This window comes from Strongylocentrotus purpuratus, unplaced genomic scaffold, assembly GCF_000002235.5.
Source record: "Strongylocentrotus purpuratus isolate Spur 01 unplaced genomic scaffold, Spur_5.0 spur5_scaffold_3, whole genome shotgun sequence".
NCBI classification, from domain to species: Eukaryota; Metazoa; Echinodermata; class Echinoidea; order Camarodonta; family Strongylocentrotidae; genus Strongylocentrotus; species Strongylocentrotus purpuratus.
In genome coordinates, this window is record NW_022145609.1 from 3626568 (window position 1) to 3645886 (window position 19319).

Consider the following 19319-nt stretch of genomic DNA (forward strand, 5'->3'; position numbering starts at 1 on the left):
GATGCTTATCAATTTGTAGTCCTACAAAAGATGCCTTATCTACTTCAAGTAATTTAGATCCAGATATTTTGAGAGAATCCTTTATTAGGACAGATCTCCTTTTGATTAATTGTTACCTTGTTGGCATAACACCACTGCTGGACCTTATTCAAATCCGTATTCACCTCATTCATATCAATATCTTTTTAACCAGTCTTAAAGGTATGAAACAGGTTTGAATCTTCAGCAAACAACCTGAACGTTGTGTGTGTGCGTGCGTGTGTGTGTGTGTGTGTGTGAGTGTGTGTGCGCGTGTGCGTGTGTACCTGAATCTCAATTGTATTACAAAGAAGGAGGAACTTAATGCGTTTTTTTATCATTGAATTTCACCTCCAGGATCAAACAAAGACGTTTAGAAGCTGAACGAGTCGCGTCCCCACCAAACAATGCACGTGAGACCTCATCTAAGCATGAGAACCCTGTATTTGATGACTCCAACCAAGACCCCAATACCTACGAAGGCCTGAATGCTGATACCCATGCCTACCAAGATCTAAAGAAACCCAACACCGACGTTACCTATCTGGAACCCATAACATCAGATCCGGGAGACACTTACGAAGAAATATAGAGGAAGCCCTAGCGAGGCAGAGGCTTGGGTATGGTGCCAGCATTGATACATGCTGGATCAACAATGATGAACATGATATGTAATGTAATACACAGAGCTGGCAATATGAAACATGGTGCTCATACTACGATAGTACACTATTTCAATTGATGCAAGAATTATAACGAAACTTAAACAGCTACTTTCAAAATGTTATAGAAACAGTAAATATCTTATGTGGTTTTTATATCATTACTATAGTTTGTAAATTAAGGGATTAAGGGTAAATTAACATCTAAATTCGTCAAGGTAACTGTTATCTACAATGCAAAAATGCCACTTTTCACTTATTCAATACTTTTGTACAATAAACTTTTTTATCTGTTTTTCACTTAAAGCGGTGTAGCATTTCTTATCGTCAGGTTATAGATATGTTTTGTATAGATTGGTTAAACGTGTAGATTATATAGGCAGGACAAATATTTAGTTGTAAGCTTGTGTAAGAACATACATATTATTCAGTATTAAGGTCTAGTATTAGTCGCCAGCACCATTGTCGAAAAATTCAGTATAATTTCTTTAAAACACGTGGGTCACCCCTTTGCACAAGTAACTGCATGTGAAAATACATGATAGACAGTTAAAGACTTTGCTTGCTTTGTCACACGTGCAATTTTGCACAAATCAATAGGCACCAATTTGCGGAATCATTACCTTGTGCAACACAATCCGGCGCTTTGTAAAATAAAACTAATTTCTGGTAAAGATTAGCTCCGTGACAACCATTTTAATACTGGTACAGAATGATGTTGCACTGCAACTGTCAAATATACCTGAAGTGGAGCAGGGGTTTAATTGTGTTGCATGAAAAGAGTTAACTCGTGAAATAAGCTGTGATAAATAAATAAATGCAAAGTGACACCTAGACTTTTCAGGGGTTTTTTTTCCAAGAGGGGATGTCGAATCTGCCATTATCCCTCCCAACTTCAGAATATTCAGACCAGCCTGAAATAGTAATTGAATGCAGGTAGTTCATTTGTTCTGAAGATCAAGAAATATCTCTCTCTCTCTCTCTCTCTTTCCTTCTCTCTCTCAAAGTGCTTGGAAAATTTTGTTTAAAATATTGGATCCAGAAAATTGAGGATTTGCCTCTTTGTTTGCATTTTAATTGCAAAAAGAGCGATATGTATTGTTGTGACAGTTGCACGTGAAATTACTTAATCACCAAAGTCATTTGTTTCTTGTACTATTCATGCATGACATGAATACATGTATATTTGTAATAGCATTTCCTTAGGCAAGGTGCCTAGTATAGCACCATCTACTGATATTCACTTGATATTTAAAACTCAGAATGCTGCCAGCGCATCAAGAAGATTTAAAGTCATAATGTTGTCATTAAGTCAGGCAAAGAGGTTAGTTTTGTTATATATTTAATGTATTTCTACAAACTTTCGAAACATTAAATGGAATTTAGTGTGTATGTTTTTAACTACCTACTGAGAGATGTTGATGTTTGCAGTATGTAATGTAATGTAAGAAATACAAGCCCATGCTGGTTTAATATGATGTATGTACATTTTACCTTATATCAAGAACAAAGATAACAGTAAAGATACTGCCAAATACTTTTAAAATATATTATGAGAGTGCTGAAGCACTAAGTAGAGATTTGGAATTTATTATTGTCTAGTTAATTGTTTAACCAAGCTATAGTGAAGCCTAGTTGAGACACTCGTAGAGCGAGTTTGTATTTATGTAAAGCCATAATGCAGATGGACTAGAATAGTGACTGGGGTTATTTGAATAGGTTATGAAGATCATGACACAGTTTATGTTATTTCATGAGTTTCTCAAAGAGACTGTGTTATTGCTATATTGATGATGCTATGATGTACTTGTATTTTACGATTCCTTATCTGTGATTTATCCACTGTTTTCACGAAATGAAACGGATGAAATGGTTACTCAAATCATTAAATGCTACAAAATCCCGTAGAAGCCTTTGTTTAGACTTGTTTATTTGATATTGACCTCGCTGCAGCCACAGTATCGTATTTGTAGAAAGAAAAAAAAAGGTGGCCTAACTTTTATGTTGACATGTTTTGTTCCTGAGGTAAATTGAAATACATTTGTATGTTTAAAGTAACAGATATCCAAATTGAAATGATTTGGTATAATAGCGATATTAAAAATAGATATGAGTAATTGTATTTCCAAACTGGATAAGAAATAATATACTTAGAGTGTAACAAGTCTTAGTAAAGAGTATTTGGAAAGAAGTTGATTCCATTTATATCAATTTTAAAGGAAATGAATTACTCTCCGCCTTCAAATTGGCAAAGTTAAAAAGTGTATTTCCGATTTTTGGTTGCAGAAGTTACGTAATAGGATAGAATATGTAAATAGTTCACAGATACACAGATCCCAGATACAACTGACCACCTTTTCCTGGTTTGTCACAAGGTTTCGCTTTTTTGGAAGCTTGTATTCAAATTAATGGATACTTCGTTTAATTTTAAAATCTTTACGAACGAAAAAATTCATTTAATAGGTCATGAAATAGAGAGAAGAGAAATGAATCTTGTAAATCTTATTCTAAATCTTGCTCAGTTTATTATCTATAGAAACTGTATTAGAGAACATTTTGGAAGTGAAAAGCCAAGATACATGCTGTATTTGATAAACGAATTAAAGGTAGAAATTCGCACTTATCTCAATATGGAATGTAATCATAAGAAATTCGATACAAATGAAGTAACTAAAATATTTCATTATTTTAGTTAGTGATTATGTCACATTAGTTTCATGTTTGTACTACAGAGTGAGTCAAATTAAAAAAAGTATACACCTAGCACAATTCCTAATTATTTTAAAAATCATTTATGAACAGTAAACTATTAAACATCTATGAAAAAATGTTTTATCCCAAATCATTTGGTATCATTTTTGTCTGGCATGTGGTCACGCTTGGATGATCAGGAGACATTGTTTAAGAGAGTGCAAAAATCGACTTGCCCCAAAGTGATGCCTATATGTTTTATTAAAACAATTGGGATTGGGTATTAATTCGCTCTCCGATCCGATCCTAAAAACATCCCTAAGAAAACTAATCGAGCCATACATACAAAAAAAACACACACGGAGTCAAACTCAGTCAGTCACGCATACACACCCACACACGCACACACACGAACACACTTCCGCCGGCGCTCTCGCACACTCAGATAAATGAAAAATATACGCAGCCAAGTCATTATTACGTAATGAACATTTCTGTAAAATCGCAAATTTACCATTATATCAAAACGGAATTTAAATTCAATCATAATGCCATAATAAAATGTGTGGAATCACAATGAATTGTTTCTCCCAAGGACTCGGTCAGTCTGCATCTATTAAAGTGTGCTTTGTGTGTGTGTTCCTTTCGTGTGTTTGTGTGTGTGTGACTTTGCTTCTAAAAAAGCATACCGGTATGCAATGCATCTCATTTGATACATTCAAGTCATTTCCTCACTTTAATACTTTTGCGCAAGTCGATTCTTGCACTCTCGCAAACAATGCCTCCTGTTCATCCCAGCGTGAACACACTACACAAAAATGATACTAAACGATTCGGGACATAACACTCGTTCAAAACATGTATGATAATCTTTCATTCATAGCTGACTTTGAAAATAAATAACACTTTTCTGAGTGTAAATTTTTTTTTTTTTGACTCACACGGTATATATGATATGTTAAAATCGCATGGATTCTGTATATAAACACTGTTGTAAATAGTTGTTTTTTTAAAAATATGAACGAATAAAGTCCTTCAAGAGAAGATAAATAGAAGGACAAAAATTATGTATCTCAGTCCCTTACCTCCTCTCTCCTTTATCCCCAATCACCTAGCTCTCTTCTCTCGCACACACCTTCTCTCTCACTCATTATCCCACTCTCTCTCTCTCTCTCTCTCTCTCTCATCTCTTTTTCTCTCTCATTATCCCACTCTCTCTCTCTCTCTCTCTCATCTCTTTCTCTCTCACTCATTATCCCACTCTCTCTCTCTCTCTCTCTCTCTCCCACACTCTCTCTTATCTCTCTCTCTCTCTCTCTCTCACACACTCTCTTATCTCTCTCTCTCTCTCGCACACACCTTCTCTCTCACTCATTATCCCACTCTCTCACTCCCTCATTCCTTCTCTCTCACTCATTATCCCACTCTCTCTCTCTCTCTCTCTCATTCCTTCTCTCTCACTCATTATCCCACTCTCTCTCCTTCATTCCTTCTCTCTCACTCATTATCCCACTCTCTCTCTCTCTCTCTCTCTCACTCACTTATCTCTCTCTTTCTCTCCTTCATCTCTTTCTCTCTCACTCATTATCCCACTCTCTCTCTCTCTCTCTCTCTCTCTCTTTCTTTACCTGTCTCCCTCCTACCAGCTCTTACTCCTTATGTTCCCTTCACTCAATTCTTCTCTATTTCCCTACTGTTTACCTCCGCTTACTACAATTATTTATATTTTACAGTAATTGCATAATGTTCCAAGTAACACAACAGATGTTTTATTCCAACAAACATATGTCCTCAAAATTATCGTTAAAAATGTAGTAACATACTGATGTTTACATACAAGTCATTGATTTACATCAGAAACGTGGATGTGTGTGTGTTTACCCCCCCCCTCCTCCCCCTTCTCTCTCTCTCTCTCTCTCTCATTATGAAGAAAGGGAGAGAGTAACTGTGTTATAGGACACAAAGATCAGATGACATGTGCTCCATGGTCTATCTCCTATCTCCTGCACGAGTCCCTTCTACATTCATGTTTAACCCTAGTCCCAACTCTGTACATTAACCTAAACCTCTACCTAATGGTAACCCAATCACAATGCTAGCCCTAACCATGAATGTCACCTAAACAAATATCAGGCTACCACGAAATAATTGAGATTTATCTTTTTTCTTTTTTATTCATGCAGTGTAATAACATTCTATATATAAATATATATAAATGTCTAGATAACATACACAGCCTAATAAATTCAAACTAAGATCTTTTGTTACTCAATGAATATGTCACCTATAGAATGTAGACAAAAGCAACAAATTAGTAAAGCTTGTTTGGCTTGTGAGAATGTATTTTGCTTAGTCCATCTACCAATTAGAAAAGTAATCATCTGTAACAATTTGACAAGAACCAAATGCATGTCCATGATTTTGTAGAAAAAAGGAATGCAATTTCAACCATAAGCTTGGATAAATATAAATCTCTTTAAATTGATATTAAAACATTTTATCCAGACACCAGGGCCCTGTTTCACAAAACTTGTCATCCGTAACAAGGTACCATAACTTTTATAAGCTACTGAAATCGTGGCATTGATTGGCTGAGAGCAAATTTGTAAATTTGTCATAGCAATTTAGCATTTGTTATTGAAAAAAGTTGTATGAAACAGGGCCCAGAATCATAAGTCTAATATAGGTATTTTGTGTAATTACTCAGTCCATGCATTTCATACACAAATTTATAAAAATCATTTTCCACCTTTATATGTATAATGAAGTTTTGCATGGTATGGGTCAACGACTGTCATATTAATCCACAAAGTACCTCAAAATATGAGTATTTCAAGGCACTTGTCTGTAAAAGTATACAACTATAAAGGCCCATACTAATAGACTATACAACTATAAAGGCCTATAGACTAAGCAATCATTTTTTTTATATAAAGTTATGAAAAACTAATATAAATTCAGCTACAGAATATTTCTAACATTTACATGCACCTAACAAATCTTATCACTCCTAAAATCCTTTTCTAAGTATCCTATTCTAACTAAGTATCCACTTTGCGATGTTGAATACTAGAGTGTGTATGTCTATGATGTTGGTCTCAAAGAAACGATTATTTTTGACCAGGTATACCATGAACCATCTTCAAAGGCATGAATCACTATTACAGATGAAGACCTGGCCCTCGTTAATGAAACGGCCATTGCAGCAATCGGGCGATGGAAGAACTTAATTTAATTTAATTTAATCGAATTAAGGAACTTTACATAAATATCCTGATCTAAGGAGACATGAACGAACGAACCATTACAATATATATATCTGTTTTGACCACAGTACAATATTAACTTCAAACAAAGTTTACACTCGAAAGCCAGTGGGGCATTAACATTTTGGGTGCTTTCTTCAACTCTCTGCAAGGTCACTTGTTTGACACACGTGCACAAAACGATAGAGACACCACCTAACAAAACGATTCATTGTGCATCACGATGGTTTTGCAAAATTACCCGTTACTAGGGTCTTCGTTATTTCCATGACAACCCTTTTAATATCAGTATAGATTAATAGTAAAATAATCTTGAAAGCCTTTGGTAGGCCTATATCTATCCCATAAAAAAATAACATTGGCTAACATGTGGCAAAGGAACGATATCTGCATCACATATAAATAGTATACATTATATGAGGTAATGTTATTCTGACCATCAGAAAATGGTGAACCTGTGCTTTACTTGTATTGTATTGTGAAAAAATTATGTTTAAACGTCTTATTATTGTCAAGATAAGTAGCATTAGTAAGGGACATCAAAAGGCCTGTCATACACTTTTAGAAAGAGTTAGCACCTTTCTGTCTCTGAATAGACAAATCATAAAAGCCCAAATTCACAAAGGAGGTTTAAATTCAACCCATGGTTTAAATCTTTATTTACATAACCCATAAGCAGGACACAGTCAGAGGTCCAATATTAGACGCGCGCAAGGCAAGCAACACCTATTTTGCACTAATTTTTAAACCATGGGTTATGTAAATGAGGGTTTAAAGTAACCATGGGTTAAGTTAAACCTCCTTTGTGAGTTCGGGCCCTAGTGTTTACATCACAAGAGTGGGCACCTGCCATTATTGCTTGATAAATAGTTTAAACTAGAGATCCATGTCACAACTCATCATTTCTGCTTCCTCCCAGTGCTTTGACTGCAGATTTCATTGCTTCAGTCACTGTAAGGGATGAATGAGAGAAGAAAAAATATCAAAATAGAGAAATTATAATTGAAAAAGTTCATTCAAAGCTGAATATATGACAAAGATTTGACAAGTGGCAATAAGAGGGCAATAAGATTTAGAAAGAAGTTGTTGCACAATTTAATAATTGGTTAAGAAGTGAGGGAACCAAACAAAAACAAAAGGCATTGAGATCCTACATTAGCACTAGCAGGGGATCTTAATTATTTGTACCTTACTTGTAGAATTCTCATCTCCATATTTGGCAGATTTGAATTTGAAGTACATGTATATTGTTCAGGAGATGTAAATCATTTTGAAAGGAAGATTTGACTGAGCATGCAACCAAGCATATTTTTTTGTTGTTGCAATGCCACGGTATTGTTTGTACCTGTCTATTCGAAACGTTGGGTGGGGCTGGAGGAAGGGGCTACATTTTACAACCCCCCCCCCCTCTAATCTGGCAGATCAATATCTATAGGAAGTGTGTTATATAACCTACTAAACATATACATGCATCACTCACGACTAGCTGTACATACCCATTAGAGCATTTGAATAGAAGTACTTGTATTGGGGATTTCCTAACGTGTTGATTAGGTCACTTTGAACTACGCCGTCTGAGTTTAGAAAGACTATACGAGGAATGTATCCACCGTCGGGTTGAAATTGAGACCCTTCAGGTTCCTCGTCATCCTGGGGAAGATAAACATCACAAAACATCACAATGAAAGTTTGATCTCTTAACCCTTTCAGTACCATCATATATACTTCTATCAACATCAGTTCCTACTTTTTCAACTCCTAAAGTAAATCTTTTGATCCACTGGCCCACAATTTTAGAAACAAAGTCCCTGCATTTTTTAACAATATTAATTCCCTTCACTTCTTCAAAAAAGAAAAACTACATGTACTTAAAGTGTATAGTTAACCAAAACATATCTTACTCGTGATGTAACGGGTACCAAGTCGCTATACTTTATTTAAAATATAAGCTTCAAATATTACTTCGACATAGATATATTATAATTAAAATACTTTCTCAGTAAAAAAAGCCAACACACAATTATGCACTTGCATAGAATAGAGTGGGCACAAAACCCAAGTGTGACTTTTTTTTTTTTTTGGGGGGGGGGGGGTGGTATTATACATTTTAGGTACATGTATACACAAATATATATTTCCATTGACTGACGCACTGTAACCTGTTTATACACTAGAGGATAGTGCCTTGTATCATTTGAAATTACTATTGTCATTATTCCTGCCATAAAATGTTCAAAATAAGGGGCTAAAGGCAAATCTGGAATACACATTCACATTCTAGTTTCAGATTGGCCAAAAATTTCATCCATGATACGTAAACATGTTATGAAGAATCTGGGCTAACTCGGCTCAAAGACAAGTCGGCCCAGCTGCAAAAATGGTCAGTTTTTGTCAATTAACCCTAACCCTAACCCTTAACTTACATGTACCGGGTAACCCTAAACCTGCAAAAACTGACTGTTTTTGCAGCTGGGCCGAGTTGTCTTTGAGCCAAGTCAGCTTGACTCCGTTTTGAACTACTGAGATATCATATTATATTATATAATATGTATAGCATTTTAAAATGACAACTTACCTCTACGTTGACCATCACAAAGTCACTGCTTAATTTAAGTATTTCTTCACTGGCAGCAAACTTCGGTTTTAATGCTACATAGTAAAAACAGGAAAGGAAAACAGAGAGGTATCAACGTGTGGAACACAGTGCCAAGTGTCACAATAGGATAACATTCATCAGGATAAGAAGCAATCGTCACTTTACAACAGAGCTCTGCACTAACTTTTTTCCATGCAGGGTCTGAATTGAAACTTGTTGGGCCTGTATAACATGTATGAGGCTAAGACTCCATGACTTAGATTGTGAGTAGCCAAATATATCAGTCAAGCCACTGTCAGTATTTAGCTATATTTGACAAGTTTGATGATTATCAAGTTAAGGGTATGAATAATTTAGTTGTTAAATGAAGGTCTCAGATAATGTTTAACACAGAAAATGTAGAGTAACCAGGGGCGTACGCAGGGGGGTGTTTTGGGGTTCAAACCCCCCCCCTTTGGTATTTTAATGTATGTAAACCCCCCCAAAAAAACCTAAAACCCCCCCCCCCCCCCCCCTTTGGTTTTTTTTTTTTTTTTTTTTTTTTTAATTAAAAAAAAAAAAAAAAAAAAAAAAAAAAATTATACCCACGGCTAACTTTTCTGGAGGCTGAGTCGATGCGATTTTTTTTGGTCTCCAAAAAAAAAAAAAAAAAGTGTCCGCTTACCCCCCCCCCCCCCCCCCCCCCCCCCCCCCCCCCCCCCCCCCCCCCCCCCCCCCCACTGAGCGACTTTTCGGCCGGCGCGATTTTCAAATTTTCGGGAGCAAAATATTTTAAAACCCCCCCCCTTGAAAAAATCCTGCGTACGCCCCTGAGAGTAACAATGCAACTTGGAGGGAGAATGGCCTCAAAGCGTAAAGTCCTTCGAAGCTGGGGTCCAGGGCTCTCTTAGGGGCTCTTGTCTATTTGGTTAAGATACTCTTGATCTGCTTCACTCTGAGACATATTTTGAAACATTTTCAAACAAATTCCATGACTAATATTTCATGAGTAAAGTTTGTTGAGAAGGATTTGGACCTGAGTGTGTGTGTGCGTGGGTCAGAATTGGTTCTTACAGACATGATATGATTATCTACTATAAGTCTGGGGACCGACCTGTTACCTCACTATCCTAAAGACATGGCTGAGTTTCGTGCCGAGGTACAGAAAGCTTGCCAAGTGAATAATAATATAATAATAATAATATTTAATTTTTATATAGCGTAAATGTCTCTAAGCGCTTTACAAATATACTATTACCCTGGTCATTGGATTCAGTGCTTGACTGCACACACTGTGTGCACAATCTCCACCCCCTGGGGAGCATTCCAGCCGGGCGTTACTTGACGCTCACAAACTGTTTGACCAACAATGACGGCCGCATCCTACCGGGTACCCATTTGACACCTGGGTGGAGAGTAGCAAGTGCAGGTTAATATCTTGCCAAAGGATATTAGTGCCGTGTCCAAACTCTCGACCTTCGCATCTCCAGTCAAGCGCCTTCAACCACACGACCACGACACTCCCGAATGTACCGCTAGATCAACTCACATCTCATAAAACATGTCCATTTAAAATTTAAACCTGTTGCTGTTCCACATTAAAACCCAACCTGTTTCCACTGTTCCAGCATGCATTATTCTCTTCAGATTTGTCAAAAAGTTTTCTCATATACATCTAGAGCTTTCCTGCTTCCTTCACTATATGTCTGTCATTCGATCTCACATGAAGAGTGTGAGATTACTCACCTTTACATGCTCCACACCAAGTCTTGTGAATGACCAACATCATAGGTTTGTCGCTGAAAGAACAATATTATTAGAGATCACATGGTAATATACACACATACATGTACATACACTGTACATACGGATACTGGCTAACTCGGACCCGGGGACAACGCGGCCCCGCTGCAAAAACTGTCAGTTTTTTGTCATTTTACCCTGACCCTAACTCTAACCCTAACCCAAACCCTAAACCTAACCCTAAACCTGCAAAAACCGCCCAAGTTGTCCCAGGTCCGAGTTAGCCCGTCCCCATACATATGTGTACATAGTTTTGTGCTTTGGCTCAAAAACTTTAATATTCCTAGGTCCATATCAAATTAGCATTAGCATTTTTACTTCGATAAGAAATTCGGATTGCATCTGAGCATTTTACTTTTAAAGCAAGCCAACTGCAAGGTAAAATAATTACTGACAAGCATTGTGATGTCACATGGTCACTGCAAATTTATGAGCAATAAACCCATCCCATCATATGCACCCTTATATAATTGTGTGCAGCATTTGATGACCTTGTATGAAAACTATATGCTTGCCAATCAGGCCCTCTAGAATAATTGGTCTGCTAGGGAGGCTTATCCATCACATGTAGATCACAATACCTAGACTCTAGATATGTTTTAAGTTGGCAACATATATACATGTTTAAGTTTAAAATCAATACTCCACACAAAGTGGCATAAGTTTTACTCCAGGATATATTAGGTCCATGAATTATTACTTCAGGAAATCATTTATTTCCTACCTGAAAAGTACACCAATCAGCATCACCCATTTGAAAAAGAACAAAAAATAATGTATTTTTTTAATAAGTGAAGTATGGGTTTTAACCAAATTGAGTAAGCTACTTATCATCATAAACTGACTTCTCTTTGGCTAGCTTCAATCCATCTTCAAAGGTAACCCAATCATATTGTTCTCCTAAACCTGTTAAAGGAAAAGAAAACATTTATCTCAAAAGTGCAGGCTTTTTTCTTCTATTCTTTCAGATATAAAACGTGATTTTGAAATTGAACAACAATAACGATTACTGTATAAAGGCGAGCGCGGGGGTGAACCTAAATTCAGCACACTCCCTGCACAAGCCTAAGTACACTAAACTAATCAATAGGGACTTTTAGATTTGCGTGGACTGATACGTGTGACTTCCATTCATGACAGTGCATTAAAAGGACGTCGACCGTAGCAATCCCCATTGTCTTCGTGCGAATCTAAAAGTCCCTAATGTCAATTGGTGACGTCATCATCCTTTATGCGCAGTAACAGTTTAAACTACGGCTGCAGGAATTTCAACACAGGGTGCAACTTCGACCAACAAAATGCTGGAAAAAAGACATCTAAATGCATTATGCAGTCAAGCCTAGGCTTAATTTTCAAGTATAAATGTGTAGTCGTGATTCAGCCCGAGCCCCTATTGTCGTAAAGTGAGCGTCAACATTGAGCTGCGAAATCAGTCATAGTCATGTATTTGTGTTTCCGGCAAAACCAATGTTGCAAACTTTTGTGAGAAGTTAGAAACCAATTCCATGACAGTCATATCTTGTTTCACAAAACCATGATAAGCGACAAATTCATGCTTTCGATACTATCGGCTAAAAACCTAATCTTTGTCACGATCCATCAGATTTTATCCTAAATCAACAAAAGAGATTAGAAAAATGAGAATTAATTCGAAAGTACAAAAAGGTGTATTCTTTGCAATTTCTATGACAAGTATTATGTTCAGTTGGCCCTTAATTTTCCCGTAGAATACCTATCCCGGTGCCAGAAATTGACCCATATAATTATTCTGCTCAATTTGTTGTACCAAATTAGAAGGAAAACTGAAATGCCAAATACCTCCCGAAATGCAAATGTTACTAAAGCAGTGAAGCGCCAAAATAAAAGACGAACAATACACAACACATCCCATAAAGAATGAACATAATTGCAATGCTATTATTTCTCCAATTATAATGAGGTTAGTGTATATAAATGTTATGGCATTTTACACCATTAGGGATATGGAACCGATTTGATAACTGAATATCTTTTGTTTGTAAGTACACAGGATAGGGGTATAATGAACAGTGAACGAAACCAAACTTTCAAATTGACAAACCCCCGGAATGACAGCATGGACGGCATTTTTCCCCTCTTTAACATATCGCGGTGTATGCAGCTGAAAATACAATGGCGTCTAATTTCGTTTACATGTGATGGATTCCTTTATTTTTTATCGCCGCATTTTTCATCAAAATAATACCATGCGCGGGGTTTAGAGTGAGGCAATTGAATAAACATTTATCCTGACGGTAAGTGAAGTATTAAAGAAATAACTGAAGAGAAGATGACAAAACAGGCATTGAAAATGTGTGAGATGTCATTGGACATCGTCTGCTTGTGCAAATCATGTTAAACATGATTGTGACGTCACACATCTCAATAGCGTTTGGAGAGTTCTTCAGGTTATATGCCAGGGCTATATTTATGCGTTTTGTAATTGATAATAATCATTACTTCGAATGTTTCCAAGCATTTAATTTTGATAACCTTGTCTAATCAAAGTTTCACCTTTGCAATAATGACAATAATTTTTTTTTGGTTTTAATCAATGAACCTTCTCTTAAATGGTCAATGCAATTTCTTTGAAATTAATTTCGATTTGATTGCCCTGCCATTAGCTTTCTCGCGAGAGACTTGATGACAGACTAACATCATGGATTTTAATAGTTCCGGGTACAAAAGGTATACAGACGGCATCTGATCGGGAAGTTGTTTGTGGATATTCAAACTGAATGTCGGGTGAGAGTCCACCGTATACGGATGCTAGCTGATTGAGAAATTGGAAGTTGGAAAGTTGGAGTGTGAGATGTGGATGTTGCGGGGAATACTGGAGAAAATGGCATCATTCAAAGTTCTGAAACTATTTTTATCAACTCTGTCCCTTTTTGTCTGTTTTCCAAAATTGATACAAGGTAGGTTGCTAGTATCCATTCAAATCAATATTGGCGTGTGATTGTTTGCGTACTGAGGTGATCACGACTGAGTCGATGGTTTATGAAATATATATATATGATTCCTTTTTAAGGGCGGTGTTCCTGAGAAAGTCAATTTTCCTTTTTTTACGCCGATCCTCGTGCCGTTTCTATATACATGTGACTAAAGAATAGAACAATAAGATTATGACTTTTAGCTCTTATGCATGCATGTAATTTGGGAATAGGAACAATGTTTGAGATATATACATGTATATATGTATACATATTACCCCCGATTTATTCTGGAAATAAGGGTTTTGATACTTTAAAACCTATGCAGTTTATATATTCTGTAATATGTTCTGTAATATTAACATGACTTATTTACATAATTGCGACTTAATCAATATTTTCCTATTGACATTACTGTTTACTAGGTTGATAATATATGTTTATTTTGCAAACGAGTATTATTTTGTTAACTGTTCTGTATAAACGTTATAAACGATGTATATGTTCATGTTCATTCAGGGCCCCATGGAAGACCACTACTTGTTGGTGAATGGGCTACCCTGTCAAAAGATTAGAAATAAATAAATAAATAAATAAGTAAATTGAACCTTTCAAAAATGTCCGAGTATTATATAGCATAGAATAAGCAAAATAATGTACAATGAAATTGTGAAATATTACGAATGAAGAGCATAAAAACTGAATACGCTTAGCGCTTCCTAAATACACTCCCCAAACAGATACCTGCCATTCTAATACACTAAAAGCCTATAGATTAAAGATAGTTAACAATGATGAATATGACTTGGCTTAAACTTGCTTCAACCAGACTCCAATGTAAGTAGAACAGAAGAACATCTTCCATGGGTAGCCCTGTGGCTTTGAAGTCTGTCTCCCCAGTCCTTACCCTGCCAATTCAATCGAGTAAATTAACCCTCATAAGAATTTGGAACCTGAATTTGTATCAAACATTAGTTATGTACTTAATAATATAGTTCACCAATGGTAATTACATACATATCTCATTTGAATGTTTATCTGGTTTTATTTTATGAGCCCAGTAAACATATGGAAATTGTATATAAATATCGTGACAACTTCTATACGCACATGACATAATGCAACATATCAAAAATTAACAAACATGATCTTTCATCTCATACTAACTTGTGGATAGACAAAATATAGAATTACAAGGCTATAAAATGCGTTTTGACTTTACACTTTCGTTGGTGTTGGATTACCCAGCTAGTTGTCTTCTATGGACCTGCGCCCGCAACACCCCCGAGTTATAAACTTCTGAGTTTTAATGTGCAAAGTACAAGTTCTGTAGTGTTGCCCCAGTGCACTCTACCACTGGTCAAATTAGTAGGCACTATGAACATGACGTACAATGAAAGCAGACAAAATATACAGTTCCTTAGGTAGACAAAGGAACATCCCTTCACTGCTTTTATGTAAAAATGTGTGGAACAGGTGTCACATGCATATTCACCTGTTCTACACATTTCTACATAATAGCAGTGAAGGATGTTCCTTTGTCTACCTGAGGAACTGTATATTTTGTCCGCTTTCTTTGTCCGCCATATTCATAGTGAGGGTGGACCAACGACCCTTTGTCGAGCCCTTTGAATCCTATGGTCTTGAATCGGGAAAATGGCTGGTCTGAATCTATTTTCCCCAAGTTTCCCATTTTTGTTCATCCTTATAAACATGTTAGTCTATTAAGGACCAACGTGTTTTTAGTCATAATGTAACACCTCTCCTGCAAAAAAGTTGTTCTAATATTAAAGATTATCACCAACCGACGATATATCCAAATCGAAAGAAAAATGACAAAATGCATAAAGGATCAGATTTTGACGCTTTAATAAATTGCTCTGTTCATTTTGCTGAAACTATGAACTTCGGCCTCGAAATGCTATAAGTATTAAAAGCGCCTGGTTTAAATGTAATACCGTACACAAAATATTTTTAAACAAAATTTTTTTGTTAAAAATTATTTTAGTTAAGATAAAGAATCTCAGGTCCCGCTCCCCGAAGTCACGATTTTGGAAAAATTTCTTCTCGTTGCTCTATATCGAAATTTCTAAAAGGATTTCGCTCAAAATGAACCATTACGAAAAGATATATGCAGGGTTGATAAAACTTAGTTCCGTATTATCTCATTTAAATTTGCGTGCGACTATTATATATTGTTCACATTCTCAAACTCAAGTACTCGGGATACAATATGAGCTGAGAAGAAATCCTTCTGTTCAGAAATCGAAACGTACTATAGAGACTATATCATGTATATCATACTACATGTTAGTCTGGGAATAATTGTATTGATGATGATTGATAAGAACGCCGATATGTGCATATAATAAACCCGTTCTACCAATATGGACTGTGTACATATTCATGCACAATGACCATGGTTTCGTTGAATAGAATTGGAACCATGATCATTGAAAATACTTCTATTATGATATGAAAAATGTCGTTGTACTTTGCCCTCAGCGAGCGTGCTTCAAGGTTGTGATCTACGTCAATTGTGTTTAGGGGGCTTACAATATGCTTACTATTGTCCTAGAAAGAAAAAAAAGTGTAATGCTTGAAGGGACAAAATTTCAGTCCTTTTCAGTTTATGCGCAGTTAATTTCATTTTCAGAAATATCTTGATGACGAGAGAAATGCTTGTTGAATGTGAGGTGTCTGTTTGCTTGCTTCCAGCGTAGTTGATTCGGGGCTGTCCCCATTCTTACAATATCAGGGTGTTCATAGAAATCTTTAGACCTCCCCTAGCTGCTCGCATTTGATCTACCAACCAGACGCATGATAAAACTTTGCAAATCCTCGACTTTCCCAGACTTGGTTTGACCGTTGTAGAGTAGAGATGTTTTTTAAATATCCCATAAGCCTTACTACTGATGTAGGATGAGCGATCAGAAAGGGTAGGGGAAGCACCACTTAAACACAAAAATTGATAGACCGGTAGCCTCTACAAAAATGTCAGGAAATCAGCAAATATATAACTCAAAATAACATTTCAACTTTTGTTGTTAATACCTGAAAAAGCTCTGTAGTATTCAAATAGGCAAAATACAATGTGCGTATGGGTTTTTTTTTTATTAAAGGGAAAGATCTTCATGATGAGTAGTCGCTAACCTCCTTCATATTTTCTGTCTGTCTGATAAGATATTTTGATTGTTAGAATCATATTATTATATCGTTCTTTCCCGGACAGTGAGAAAGATGATAGCCCTTGAATGCAAACTCATTTCTGGGTAATAAGTTAAACATTTAAAGGCTTGTACTATTGTGACCCTATAACCTCTAAGTTTGCGTAGCCCACAAAACATTCAGGCCTTTTTATTTTTTATTTTTGATAAGAGCCACTTACCCTTTCTCATAAAAGCTCCCTTCCACCTCCGATAAATGCCCTTTTTCTTTAAACTAATGAACATATTTTTTATTTAATATAAGTGCCCCTTCTTCTTTCTAATAAGGGACCCATCCCCTTGTCATAAATGCCCCTTTTTGCTTCTTATAAATGCCCATATCAAAGCCTGATGTGTGCACTTTTGCCGTCGACAAATGCGCATTTCCCATTATCATTTTCCATTATCAGAGGTACCTATTTTCATCCCTGGTAAGTGTTTCTTTCAGGAGTTAGAAGTGCCCCATTGTCACCTCTGATAACAACCCTTTGTATTTTGACACGTGCTCCTTTTCTTTTCTAAAAAGTGTCGTATCCCTTTCGATAAGTGTCCCTTCTATCTCTCATCATTAAACTTGCCCCTAATTTTAAGCGACTGAGAGCAATGTTCCCCAAAGCTCGCTCGCTTGCCTTTATAATGTTATAGATGAGATAGTTATGTTACTTATCAAAGGTGTTTTGAGTCTTCCGTTATGATAATGTCATTATAACCCTATCATTATTTTTTCCTCTTTATGAGATGAATTTTTTTACACTACGACCTCAAAAATCTTACAAATTTTTCCCGCTCACTTCGCTTGCTTGCAAATGAAAAATCAGAACATCACACCACACTGCAAAGTAAGATGCTAAAGTAATATGCTGTATGATGTATAAAGAGAAACATATATTTAAATCATCCCTGATAATATAATGACAACGTAGGGGTATATACCAACTTATACGAAATTGTATATTTTAGCTATGTGATTTCCCTGTTTAGGTGCCCTTTTTTGTTGTATCCCCCCCCCCCGCCCCTCCCCCGGTTTGGAAATCGCTCCGCCGCTCCTGTACAGGCATATGAACATGTGCGCATATGGCAACTTTTTCGCGGGAGAGCTCAACGATGCTTGCACGAATATCAAATTAAAATTTGCAATCAAAATAAATAGAATAGAATAGTTGAAAAGTTGTACAAAATAATCAAACTTTGTATGATATAAAATGTTCACTCTTCTCCCAAGAGTTAAATGGGTACTAGTAGAAACGAATTTCTTGAATACTGTGGGCACCGAAATCGGTAGCCTAGCTTAGGTATTCACGAGCGCATGGAGCACTTAAATTTGCGTGGTGGATATGTACAAATTTGAAAAATTGAAATATTGTTATTCCAGTTCGTTATTGAAACTTTAGTTTTCCAAAAGGGGCTTAACCTCACAGGCCATGCTTCTCAATCGGCCCATCAAGTGATTCAGATTTTGATCATTCTAAAGTTGTGTTATTACTTAAGTGTCATATTGTGATGTAGTACATAATTATATAACTTACTATATGGTTCGAAGTCCAAAATTCATATGAAAAAGAAAATTAGTATAGGCTTATACTGTAAAAAGAAATTACTTCACTTTTGGTATTCCAGGAGAGGTTGTTCATATCACAGTGCTGACCGATGGATACACCAATGTAGGTACATCTAACAGATGGGAGTATCAATGTTACCGCAGTGTACCAGATACAGATGCTTCACTATCATTTGATCGATCAGCACCCATAACAACAGACAGATCACCACCAGACGATGAGAGTCACTTTAAATATCCATACGTCAGAGTGGTCACATTCCCTACAGGAGATGGATGGGGTAGAGATGGTTTCGGTCCTTTATACTGTGAGGCTTCTAAATCTGATCGAGACATTACAAGAGTTACTACATTTTTCCAACGAGATGATGGTAAGATTATTATCATAATATAAGTACAGGATTTTCTTATTTTTAAAGATTTATTCTTAAATGTATACTATAGAAGCTTCACGTAGTGAAGTAGTGAAAGTGAAGTTCTGAGCACATCCCATTTGAGGTCATTATTATGTCAATTTAAGGAAAACATTTCAGTATTGATATTAAAATTCATGAGTTGTCTCTCATTCAAAACCTGGACAGATAAATCT

The 19319-nt window shown here is 36.2% G+C and overlaps 1 protein-coding gene across 1 annotated transcript; it reads right to left on the minus strand.

Moving 5' to 3' along the window:
* Nucleotides 1-5519: 5519 nt before the first annotated feature.
* Nucleotides 5520-11958, minus strand: LOC115928830 (thioredoxin domain-containing protein 12-like). Its single transcript, XM_030996803.1, has 5 exons — nt 11861-11958; nt 10959-11011; nt 9213-9286; nt 8134-8287; nt 5520-7588 (listed from the first exon to the last, which is right to left on the minus strand). The coding sequence occupies exons 1-5, from the start codon at nt 11941-11943 to the stop codon at nt 7527-7529; spliced, it is 426 nt and encodes a 141-aa protein (XP_030852663.1). The 5' UTR covers nt 11944-11958; the 3' UTR covers nt 5520-7526.
* Nucleotides 11959-19319: the final 7361 nt, after the last annotated feature.

What these genes read in the sequence shown, in the direction of transcription:
- LOC115928830 (XM_030996803.1), bottom strand. Translation starts at nt 11,943, where the DNA reads ATGTTTTCTTTTCCTTTAACAGGTTTAGGAGAACAATATGATTGGGTT. An exon ending in TTGAAGCTAGCCAAAGAGAA is followed by an intron (nt 11,012 to 11,860) that starts GTCAGTTTATGA and finishes TTGTTCTTTCAG; the next exon opens with CGACAAACCTATGATGTTGG. An exon ending in CTATTCAAATGCTCTAATGG is followed by an intron (nt 7,589 to 8,133) that starts GTATGTACAGCT and finishes CATCCCTTACAG; the next exon opens with TGACTGAAGCAATGAAATCT.